At 47.5% G+C, this 12,935-nt stretch overlaps 1 protein-coding gene across 2 annotated transcripts in view; it reads right to left on the bottom strand.

Moving 5' to 3' along the window:
• The window catches only part of EIF4E2 (eukaryotic translation initiation factor 4E family member 2), a 33,023-nt gene extending 31,403 nt beyond the window's left edge, over positions 1-1,620 (bottom strand). For both annotated transcript variants that reach the window (XM_073626471.1, XM_073626472.1), the window contains exon 1: positions 1,463-1,620. In XM_073626471.1, the coding sequence (XP_073482572.1) occupies positions 1,463-1,482 (20 nt within the window). In that variant the 5' untranslated portion in view covers positions 1,483-1,620. The remainder of the gene's footprint in view (positions 1-1,462) is intronic.
• Between the last annotated feature and the right edge of the window lie 11,315 nt (positions 1,621-12,935).

Raw genomic sequence — 12,935 nt, 5'->3', positions numbered from 1 at the left:
AATATTTTATGTGACACTGTATTAGCGCAGCGGTCTTTTAAAAGCAATTTTTGGGGAAAAAAAAAAAACTACACTTCAATGGATTAATATATATATATATATATATATATCCCCACCACTAAACAGTAAAGTTTGACCAATTTTTTGTAGAATGTGAAAGATAATGTTACGCCGGGAATCATGATATTTATTCTGAGCAAAAATCCAGAATCGTAGAGGGGAGTTTAAAGTGGAGTTCTGCCTTCCTTCCAAAAATGGAAAGTCAGCAGCTAAAAATACTGTAGCTGCTGACTTTTACTATTCGGACACTTACCCGTCCAGGCATCCAGCGGTGTCCTCACTCGAGCCGATTTTTGAATTGGCCCTTGGGTGCAGGCGTCACCATCTCGGCTATGGGAAACCGGCAGTGAAGCGAGGAGGAGGGGGCAAACTAAGCCAGAAGTGGGAGCGGGTACCTGTCAATACTAGGTACCCGCTCCCCCCCTCCCCCAAAAAAGGTGGCAAATGTGGCAGCGGAAGGAGGGAAGCAGACAAGCGGAGCTTCCCCTTTTGGGTGGTGCTCCACATTAGGGATGAGCTCTGGCGTGTTCGCATGGCGCACGTGCCGAGCCCGCCAGGAAGTCGGCACGGCGCAGCGCTAATCACAAGCAGTGAGACATTTCCCGATGTGCGGCTGCAGAGATCGGGAAATGTCTCCCTGCCTGTGATTAGCGCTGCGCCGTGCCGACTTCCTGGCGGGCTCGGCACGTGCGCCATGCGAACACGCCGGAGCTCATCCTTACTCCACATTAAGGGCAGGAAAAAAAAAAAAAAAAAAGAAAAACACCCAAACTCACAAAAATGTGGCAGCAGTGTTCATGAGGCCTTCGTGACCATGGTGCATTTGGGAAGAAGAACCATACCCGCCTGTGCATGTAGATGATGGTGGTGAAGAAGCCACCAGTGTTTACCTGAGTGCGGCCATGCTTCTGTATACATGTGCAGCTCTCGGGTACCAGAAAACAGCGTGGATTTTACAAACTAGCACACAGGAGCTGAGAATGTCTGTGTACATGAGGCCTAGACCTTTATAAACTCAGCATTCCCTTCCTGGTCACAGACATAAAAGAGAGGACTAAATACTCTATAGGACTGGATAGGAGATGATTACTATTCCTTCACCCCTACCTCTCCCATAGAACTTGGTGGATGCAGTGCAGGTAGTGCCTCCCATACACTGGAATGAGCCCTGTCACCCCCCACCATGGTCTAACATCAGCACTCGTGGCAGCTCCATGGTAATGTGACAATGTTGTGATTGATTTCCCCAATACAATGTAACCACAACAAACGCTTTCCTCTCAGTGTACACAGTGCTGCGGCCTACACAGCCCCCCACAGCGCAATCTAATGGTTCCGCTCACACCGGGCGTCTCCTATTACGAAGGAATATATGAAGACAACGGCTGGGTCCCGAACTCACGCATCAAATTTGTTGTTCATCGTCTCTCTACTCTTCTTCTGGTCTCTTCCGCTTCCAGCACAACATTCCTCTGCACCCCTACCGCCGCTTCCTGGAGCGCTCCAGAACTTCGATACTTATCACTTGTTTCTACCCGGACACATAAAAACGATGCAACGTCATTGAAACGTGCCATCCATATTGACTGTGGGCACAAGTCAAAAAGCTTATTGGGACTGTGCATGGAAAATATGGTGGAAACGAGCAGAGATTGGTGCCCCTAGAAAACAATTGTTATTTTTGCGGTGCAATATTGAAAATGAAAGGCTTCGGATGGGTGTTTATGAGCAACAGCGAAGTTTCTTTTCAGCCCACATCTTATTCCATAGCCTTTAGAGCGCTTTCACACACAACTTAACACGCATTGCAATGCATTTTTTTTAATTGTTCAAGTCATTTTTCTTAGTTCTACTGTTTAACCATACGGTGCAACACCTTGTGACATATTACAGCATATTGAAAAAGAATTGCACTGCTCAAAAAATGAAACCAGGACTATTTTCTTCACACTAATACAGCGCAATGGTGTAATTCAAACACCAAAGTGCTGCAGTGTCAGGTTTAGGAATGCATAATGCAGAGTGCAGGGGTCAGGTATGTGTAATGCAAAAGAGTTCAAGGGTCAGCAGTATGTAATGGGCAGAATGCAGGGGCAGGAGTGTGTAATGGACAGAATGCAGGGGCAGGAGTGTGTAATGGACAGAATGCAGGGGCAGGAGTGTGTAATGGGCAGAATGCAGGGGGCAGGAGTGTGTAATGGACAGAATGCAGGGGTCAGGAGTGTGTAATGGACAGAATGCAGGGGGCAGGAGTGTGTAATGGGCAGAGGGCAGGAGTGTGTAATGGACAGAATGCACGGGGCGTGGCCTGGGGGGTGATGGGGTAGGACGTGTGCAGTGAGAGCTCCGCTTGCCCATACTCCTGCAACACAATCCTGCTGCAATCCTAGCGATCCTAACCTAACTTTTGTGCTCAACAAGCCTGTTCTGTTCCCTGCCTGGCCATCTGAGATTTCCAGCCTCTTGGAGCGCCATCCGCGGCCGCGATCGCCGGATCTCCCCGTCCGGGGACGGCCTGTAGGAAAGACCGCGGCTTCGGCCTAGTCCGTGGTGCGGCGGCCATCTTGCTGCACCCGGCGGCGGCTCCTGCACCTTTTCTGGCCACATCTCACCCCCCAGAGACTCCCGATTACCTGCCCTGGCCACCGGACTACCTGAGGACACTGCCAAAGTATTTTTCTGCCTGGTGGTGGCTGGCTGGAGGGGCTGAGGCCTCGGCCTGGTGCCTGAAGCGGCGGCCATCTTGCTACACCCGGCGGCAGCTTTTACACATCTTATTGCCACATCTTGCTACCCAGAGACTCCTGGTTACCTGCCCTGGCCATCAGACTACCTGTAGGCACTGCCACAATATCATACATCCTGTAGCGGCTGGTTGGAGGGTCTGTGGCCCTGGCCTGGTCTCTGGAGCAGCGGCCATTTTGATACACCCAGGGTCACCTCCGCCCCTGACAACTCACTTGTGGAAGATTCTTCAAAGCAGCATTAGCAGCAGGTCCTTGAGCCAACGGATTTCTTCACATGCGCCGCCGATCTTCCCGGCCAGCCAGAGGAAGGGGTGAGAAGTTGAAATTTCCCCCCGAACCGGAGGAGACAGAGGCGGCCTGTGCAGACCACGTGGGGCCCGGGAGGCGCGCTAGTGGCAACATGGCGACCCAAGCAGAGCAGCCAGAGCAGTCCCCCTCTACACAGCCAGGTCTGGCTGATGTCTTAGCTGCTATAGGAAATTGCCAAGCCTCCCTTACTACCCTTACCTCCAAGATAGACGCTGTGCAATTAGATGTCGGTCTCATAAGGTTGGACATGGATAAAATAAGGGGCAGACTTTCTGGTGCGGAACAGCGTTTGGGGCAGGTGGAGGACACTGTAGAGTCCCATGGAGCAGACTTAAGGGCCCTGCAAAACAAAATTAGAGCACTGGAATATAAATCCGAAGATGCGGAAAACCGTAATAGGAGGAACAACCTCCGTATTGTGGGTCTGGCGGAAGGAGCTGAGGGGAAATGTCCGACGGAGTTTATTGAGGGCCTACTACGTTCCCTCCTACCAGGAGCTCAATTTTCACCTTTCTATGCGGTGGAGCGAGCTCACCGGATCCCTCCCAAGCCGGGGCCCCCTGGGGCACTGCCACGCACATTCATCCTAAAGTTTCTGAACTTCCGTGACAGGGATGAAGTACTCCGGGCTGCTAGAGTGCAGGGAGAAATACGCCATCAAAATAACAAGCTACTTATCTTCCCTGACTATTCTGTTGAGACTCAAAAGCTCAGACGCTCCTTTGACCAGGTGAAGGCTGCCATGCGTCTTAAGGGCATTCGATACAGCGTTCTGTTTCCAGCACGGTTGAGGGTTCAAGACGGGGAGACTGCCAAATTTTTCACCTCTCCCAGGGATGCTAACACATGGCTGGAATCATTGCCTCCCAACCGTTAAACGCTGCAACATGCTCTTCTGTGCCTCTGCTCTGAGTATTGGCCGCTGATTGTCTAAATCTCAGCAGGGGAATTAATCTTACACCCGTTGTGCCTTTTGCAATTCTTGTCGGTATACAGTTTAAGTTTTGTGCCCCTGGCTATGCCAGGTGATATCTACTTTCAAGCTTGCCACTGTTTGAGTCTACTGTGGGATAAAACCTTTTTTAACTTTTCTAAGATATCCCTGAGATGCCAAGTCTTTTAGAGATGAAGAGTGCCTATGTTATACTGACTTACTACAGTAATGACTCGTTTGGTTCTCTTGGAAGCTCAGAGTTCAGTGTTGATCTTAATTCCTGAAGGAGGGTCACTGGCGGACTCTAGTGACCGTTATACGTACTGCAGGATCACTTTTTCTTCCTCTCTCACTCGCAAGTGATATACACCTCTTAATATGACTGCCTAGTCTGAAATTCCAATATAGGAGACAATCATTTGCTATTTGCATTCGAAGGAGAAAAGCACCTTGCCAGATTGACCGCCCAGAGTGTGATGTATCCTGTCCTTCTGAGCTACAGGATGATCTTCCTCATTTATCCTAAACAGAGAACATATTTAAAAAAGGGAAAAGAAAAGGGAAATTTTTTTTTTTTTTTTTTATTCTTCATGTGGTGCTAGTTCTCTCCACACATCTACTTACCCACAGTGACCCGTAATGAGATGGTCCGAAATAACCTTTTTTGGTTGGAACGCTATTTTTTTCTCCTATTTCCTAATGGCGGCGGAGACTCTTGTCACCCTACGTGGACAATCCTCTCCACTAAGGGTTTACACCCACTGGTTCACGCTCCCTGAACTTGGGGTTATATTTTTCTTTTTTTGATGTTTGGGAAACAAGGCATTCCTAGGTTGGGGTGGGGGATGCGGGGTGGGGGGCGGGGTTTAATGCTGGGTTTGTTTTTGTTAATACTATTTTGTTGTTTTCGGTGCTTTAAATTTGACGCATGTTTGAACAGAACCATTTATACAGTGCCATGTATAATATTATATGTGTGGCTGGACTGGGATGCTGCCTGTCTGGTATGTTACATAACTGCATATCCAATATACCCCATACTTCATGGCTGAGTTAAAGGTAATCTCATGGAACGTTCGGGGGCTTAATACTGCTGTTAAGCGTTCCCTGGTGTTTCGCTTCCTCCGCTCCCACAACCCACAGATCTGTATTCTCCAGGAGACACATCTGCTGCAAAACAAAACGGTATGCCTTAGGAAAGCCTGGGTGGGCCTTAATTATCATTCCACCTTTTCTACCTATGCCCGGGGGGTTAGCATCCTGGTCCACAAAACATTACCATTTACGCTGCTTGAGGTAAAAACAGATAAAGAAGGGAGATTTGTTTGATAAAAATGTGGTACTAGTTGGGCTTTATGTTCCTCCGCCAGCTTCTGGCAGGGTCCTTCACGAAATCATGCAAATAGCGGTGCAATTTGATACCGCATTGGTATACCTTATGGGGGACTTTAACATGGTTCCGCTGGTTGAACTTGACCGGCTACAATCCTCGGCTCGGGACACTCCGGACCTCAGGCAGTGGGCGGAAACTTTTGCCCTCACTGATGTTTGGAGGCACCTGTACCCGACACTGAAAGTCTTCACCTGCCATTCAGCCTCACACAAAACACTGTCCAGAATTGATCTTGTCTATGCTTCGGGCCCTGCACTACAATATGTACACGACCTATCTGTGCTTCCCAGGGGAATTTCAGATCACGCACCATTGTGTTTGACACTGACGCTGTCTGTTCCACCAGGAACTCGTTTGTGGCGCTTGTCCAGATTCTGGGCTAACGATGAGAGACTGTTGGAACCCCTGACGGCCTCTATCTGTAACTTCTGGACAGACAATGCTGATTCAACTGCCCCTATTGTTGTATGGGACTCATTTAAAGCTTGGATACGAGGGGAGTATGGTCATAGTATCACCCGGCTCAAGCGTGACTCTACTCGATCCATAGATGAGCTGGAGGCACTGGCAGGCAGGTTGGAGGCTGAATATATTTCTGCTCCTGGGGAGGATCGGTACAGGGCGTGGAGAAAAGCTCTGCGTGACTTATCCACCACTAGGATGGCCCAGACGGACAAGGCTTTGTTATACTCCGCTCAACGAGTGTTTGAGCATGGTGGTAAAAATGGGAAGCTTCTCGTGTGACTGGCTAGGGGAAACATACCTTCAACCCCCATAGGCTCCATTAGAGACAATACTGACCAGATCCTTACTGCCCCTGCTAATATTAATGACCGTTTTCGAGAATATTTTCAGGAGGTTTACTCCTCTAGAGATGTTGCATCGGAATCATCCATGTCCTCTTTTTTTGACTCCCTGTCTATTCCTGTTCTGTCTGAGGAGGCAAGGGAGGGGCTGGAGGCTGACATCACACTTGAGGAGATACAGGTTGCCATGGGACATCTCAAGGGAGGAAAGGCCCCGGGTGCAGATGGGTTACCATCTGAATTTTACTCTAATTTTTCTGAACTACTGGCCCCTAAGTTGACTTCACTGCTTTCTAAATTTGCAACTCTGCCAGCCCTACCTGACTCAATGAATGAGGCGATTATTGTACTGGTTCCTAAACCAGGAAAGGACCCTCTTGACTGCGCATCGTACAGGCCCATCTCATTGCTTAATGTCGATGCCAAGATCTTTGCTAAGGTCTTGGCCACCCGACTATCTCACGTCATAGAAGACTTAGTGGGTATAGACCAAACGGGATTTATGCCAGGCAAGGGCACAGACATAAATATTAGGCGCTTATTCCTTAACTTAGCAACATCGCATGATAACATGGGGTCCAGGGTTATTGCCTCTCTAGATGCTGAGAAGGCTTTCGACTCCGTTGAGTGGAAATTTTTATGGGAGACTTTGCGTAGATTTGGATTCGGCCCCAAATTTATTCACGGAGTACGATTGCTGTATCGATCCCCCCGGGCGCGGGTTCGCACCAATAATTGGGTCTCAGACTCCTTCGATCTGTTTCGTGGTACGAGGCAGGGATGCCCGCTCTCCCCCAGCCTGGTCGCCCTGGCGCTGGAGCCTCTGGCAATCGCCATTAGGAGTGCACCGGATGTTCTGGGCCTGCGGGTGGGTATGATGGAAGAGCGCCTCTCCCTCTATGCCGACGACGCATTATTGTACCTAAATGATGCTGGGCCCTCTCTTCAAGCTGCCCTACGTATCTTTGACAATTTTGGTGGACTCTCGGGAGTTAAAATAAATTGGACCAAATCAGTCCTATTTTTTATAGATGATGGGGTTGACTCTGGACCCCTCTCCTCCCCACTACAAAGGGTTGGGGAATTTAAATATCTTGGAGTTGTGATCACTAGGAATCTCTCTGATTTTATTGTAAAAAACCTGGCCCCTGTCCTGAACACCCTACGTTCGAAATGTGCTGCCTGGGAGAGTCTTCCTCTGAATCTTCTGGGTCGCATTAGTCTTCTTAAAATGATGATACTGCCGAAATTTAATTATCTGTTTAGGAATTGCCCGGTCTGGGTCCCCGCCTCATTTTTTCGGGAGATTGACCGTATAGTGGGCTCCTTTATCTGGTCGGGGAGAAACCCTAGGTTGGCACGTACTACGTTATGTTTGCCTGCAGATTTGGGTGGACTTGCCCTCCCAAATTTCCAGATTTATTTTTGGGCGGCTATGTTGGTGACGGTGCACTGGTGGTTCCAGGGTTCTAGATCCAATGTGGCAACCTGTCTCGAGGCGAATATTCTGGGTTCCCTGACGGACCTTCGGAATTTTCCCTATAGAGGACCCAAGGCATATTGTGGGGTCCCTGGACCTACTAGAGCAACTTGGAGAGTATGGGAGGCGGCTAGGCGCAGATACTTGAGACCTGGCCAATTGTCTCCAGCTCATCCCCTATGGGGGAACCCACGACTTAAACACTTCCGTATGGTTCCGGACCCGCAGGTGTGGGCCAGATATGGTGTAACCATGTTGGAACACGTAATGTCTGGGGGACAACTGCTCTCCTTACATGAGCTTACGGCTAAATTCGGACTGCCCCATTGGATGGGTTTCCGGTACCTACAGCTGAGACATGCAGCCAGGGCTCAATTCCCGCAAACTCCCCTGTTACAGACGGACCCCATCGAAGATCTCCTATCCCCTGGAGACTTGACCAAACCCCTATCCTCTCTATATAATGCGTTGCTGGGAAGAGATTCCCCTAAGATTAATGAATTATGGGAAAGATGGCGGGCTGATATCCCGTCGCTGGATAGAGAGGGATGGGAGGACTGTCTAGAGTATGGCCCGAAATTGGTGATAGCATCCAAGGACAAACTGATTCAAGTTAAATTTATACACAGGGTCTACTATACCCCACAGAGACTCCATCGCATATTTCCTGAGAGAGACCCCATGTGTCCTAAATGCAAAGTCCATATAGGCACATTTATACATATGTTCTGGGAGTGCCCAATTGTTGCACTATTTTGGACTAAGATAGTAGGTGAAATTAACTCCAGATTGCAGACCTCTATCCCGCTCTTACCGGCCATGGCGTTGCTGGGGATACATGACGATGAGCAGAGGCCATATCATCTTAAATTACTGATTTCCTTTCTTCTTTTCTATGCCAAAAAAGAAATACTTATGAAATGGATAGATTCTTCCCCTCCATCCTTTTCAGCCTGGGAGGCACAGATTGAGGCAGTAATTCCCATGTATAAAATGACATATATAAACCGTGGCTGTCCGTGGAAATTTGAAAAAGTTTGGGCTCCGTGGATGGCCTCGTAAAGAAAAATTCAATTCCTTATGATCATTTGACCCAATTGGGGAGGGGGTTTTTTGGAGGGTGGAGGGTGGACGGTACTTGTTGAGAATGGTACTATTAACCTATGTATTGCTTGCAGGTTTTGCATACTATTTTCCCTATCCTCAATTATATAATCCACATATGTAGTGTATTGTACTCTGTTAAATGGTATTCTGTAACTCTGCTTATTTATTACAACAATAAAGCACCACTGTTTTTGTTAAAAAATGGACAGAATGCAGGGGGCAGGAGTATGTAATGGACAGAATGCAGGGGTCAGGAGTGTGTAATGGACAGAATGCAGAGGGCGGGAGTGTGTAATGGACAGAATGCAGGGGGCAGGAGTATGTAATGGACAGAATGAAGGGGGCAGAAGTGTGTAATGGACAGAATGCAGGGGGCAGAAGTGTGTAATGGACAGAATGCAGGGGGCAGGAGTGTGTAATGGACAGAATGCAGGGGGCAGGAGTGTGTAATGGACAGAATGCACGGGGCAGGAGTGTGTAATGGACAGAATGCAGGGGTCAGGAGTGTGTAATGGACAGAATGCAGGGGGCAGGAGTGTGTAATGGATGGAATGCAGGGGCAAGAGTATGTAATGGACAGAATGCAGGGGGCAGAAGTGTGTAATGGACAGAATGCAGGGGGCAGGAATGTGCAATGGACAGAATGCATGAGGCAGGAGTATGTAATAGACAGAATGCAGGGGGCAGAAGTGTGTAATAGACAGAATGCAGGGGGCAGGTGTATGTAATGGACAGAATACAGGGGGCAGGAATGTGTAATGCCCCCCAATCCTCCCTCTCTATTCCAGCACAAATCCTCCCTCCAGAACAAATACTACTCCAACCTCCCTACATCCCTCCCTCTCAGTGCAAATCCTCTCACTCCTTCCCCCATCCCGCCTCCCAGTGCAAATAATCTCTCTCCTTCCCCCATCCCGCATCCCAGCACAAATCCTCTTTCTCCTTTCCCACTCCCCCCTCCCAGTACAAATACTCTCTCTCCTTCCCCCATTCCATCACCCACTGCAAATCCTCTCTCTCCTTTCCCCCTCCCCCTCCCAGTGCAAATCCTCTTTCTCCTTCCCTATTCCTACTCCCAGTGCAAATCCTCTCTCTCCTTTCCCCACTCCCCTTTCCAGAGCAAACCCTCTCTCTCCTTTCCCCATTCCCTTCCCAGTGCAGATCCTCTCTCTCCTTTCCCCATTCCTACTCCCTGTGCAAATCCTCTCTCTCTCCTTTCCCCATTCTTACTCCCAGTGAAAATCCCCTCTCTCCTTTCCCTATTCCCTCTCCCAGTGCAAATCCTCTCTCTCTTTTCTCCATTCACCCTCCCAGTGCAAATCCTCTTTCTCCTTCCCCCATTCCCTCTCCCAGTGCAAATCCTCTCTATACTTTCCCCATCCCCCTCCCTGTGCAAATCCTCCCTCTATTTTCCCCCTCCCCCTTCCCAGTGAAAATCCAAATCCTCTCTCTCCTTTTCCTATTCCCTCTCCCACTGCAGATCCTCTCTCCTTTCCCCATTCTCCCTCCCAGTGCAAATCCTCTTTCCTTTCCCCATTCTTACTCCCAGTGAAAATCCTCTCTCTCCTTTCCTTATTTCCTCTCCCTGTGCAAATCCTCTTTCTCCTTCCCCCATTCCCTCTCCCAGTGCAAATCCTCTCTCTACTTTCCTCATCCCCCCTCCCTGTGCAAATCCTCTCTCTACTTCCCCCCTCCCCCTCCCAGTGAAAATCCTCTCTCTCCTTTCCCTATTCCCTTTTCCACTGCAAATCTCATCTCCTTTCCCCATTTTCCCTCCCAGTGCAAATCCTCTCTCTCCTTTCCCCATTCCCCCTCCCAGTGCAAATCCTCTCTCTTCTTTCCCCATTCTCCCTCCCGGTGCCAATCCTCTCTCTCCTTTCCACATTCCTACTCCTAGTGCAAATCATTTCTCTCCTTTCCCGTTTCCCTCTCCCAGTGCAAATCCTCTCTCTCCTTTCCCCATTCCTACTTCCAGTGCAAATCCTCTCTCTCCTTTCCCCATCCCACTGCAAATCCCCTCTCTCCTTTCCCCCCATCTCCTTCCCAGCACAAATCCTCTCCCTCCTTTCCTCATTCCCCCTCCCAGTTCAAATACCCTCTCTACTTCCCCCATCTCCCCCCAGCACAAGTCCTCCCCCTACTTCCCCCATCCCCCCCCCCAGCACGAATACTCTCCTTCCTTCCTGCTCCCAGCACAAATCCTCTTCCTCTTTTCCCCATCCCCCCTCCAGCACAAATTCTCTCCCTCCTTTCTTCATCTCAGAGCAAACCCTCTTTCTTCTTCCCCCCTCCCAGCATAAATCCTCTTTCCTTCCCAGTGCAAACCCCCCCGCCAATCCCAACCCCTCCTTCTACTAAAAATCCTCTTCACTTCAAAATAAGGTCTCTCTTGAAGATAGCAGTGTGCCAAGTATAATCTAACCTTGCCCTGGGAAGTCTCCAGTGTGTGTGTCAGTCTCATAGACTGGGAAGTAGACATGTATGGTTCGTTTCGTTCCAAATGGAAATTTAAACAAATTTTATGATATTCGGCAATTTGGATGTATCCGAATCTCCGCATTACAACAAATTTAAATGAATCTGAAATAATGAAACAAAATTTCGGATGGATTCAAATGGTTTTCAAATGGAATTTGAATAGTTTTTGAATCAAATTCAAATAGTTTTCTAATCGAATTTCCAAAGAGAATAAAATAGAATAGAAAATAAAAGAATAGAATAAAAAAGAATAGAATAGAAAAGAACAGAATAGAAAATAAAAGATTAGAAAAGATTTGCGAGTAATGCGGTTTACGAGCTATTTAAAAAAAGAAAGAGCAAGACGAGCAGGATTCAAGCTGCTGGGGTGTGCAGTACCGCATTTGGACAGAAGTGCGGGGGCGCCAGTGACACTCAAAGACTCTCGGAGACACTCGGTAACCGAGTGTCTCCGAGTGTCTCCGGCGCCCCCACACCTCTGGCCACATGCTGTACTGCATACACCGGCGACCCAGCACCTCTGGCCACATACAGTATTGCATACACCAGCAGTCACTGTGGAACAAATTATCTGAGTTTCTATTTATTGCTATGGGAAAACTCACTTTGATATACGAGTGCTTTGGATTACAAGCATGCTTCTGTAACGAATTATGCTCGTAATCCAAGGTACAACTGTAGCTGCATTTTTATGACATGCTCGGTTGGTTGGTGTGATTACGAAAGAAAACACATTCTACTGCTTTTCCCAAGTACAGCCATGTGGTGGCACTGTCACCCCACTCATTTAAACATTCTCTGTACCTGTATAAGTCACTATTTCTCAATTTTTTTATAGCTGCACAGTCATTTCTAATTATGGGCAATATTTACCACAATTGTCTAAGTGCAGATCACCTTTCATCAGCATTACACTTATCAGTGTAATTTAATGCAGTCTTTTTACCATAGAGAAATAACTTTCTGGCCTCGGGGAACCCTTGCTTTTAATTAATATATTTACAACGTATGGTACATTAGTCTGGATAGTATGTTAATATAAATATAATATATATATATATATATATATATATATATATATATATATATATATATATATATAAAAATATAAATATATCTCATTACATAGATATATACATATATCTATGTCACTATGTCATTTTGCTGCGGTACTGTTCTAAACATTGTAAAAATGTGCTACTTTACCGGCAGACTATGGGGACCCCCCAGGCACGATATTTAAAGGAATATTACATTTTTATTGTTTCACGTTAAGCATTCTTAAAATCACTGCTCCTGAAATAATGTCTATTTAAAAACTTTTTTTTTGCATTGATACATGTCCCCTGGGGCAGGACCCGGATCCCCAGACACTTTTTATGGCAATAATTTGCATATAAGCCTTTAAAATTAGCACTTTTGATTTTTCAAGTTCATGTCCCATAGACTTTAATGGTGTTCGCACAAATTTTTTGTCTGTTCGCAAGTTCTGGTGCGAACCAAACCGGGGGGGGGGGGGGTTTGGCTCATCCCTATTAGTGAGTTCTATTTATTTGCACTTTATAAAGAGTTACTTTTATTATCATTTTGTTTATTGTATTCTTACCCATTTTGTGCTACG

Source organism: Aquarana catesbeiana, linkage group LG04, assembly GCF_042186555.1.
Source record: "Aquarana catesbeiana isolate 2022-GZ linkage group LG04, ASM4218655v1, whole genome shotgun sequence".
In the NCBI taxonomy this organism is placed as follows: Eukaryota; Metazoa; Chordata; class Amphibia; order Anura; family Ranidae; genus Aquarana; species Aquarana catesbeiana.
This window is presented reverse-complemented; position numbering and strand designations above follow the sequence as displayed.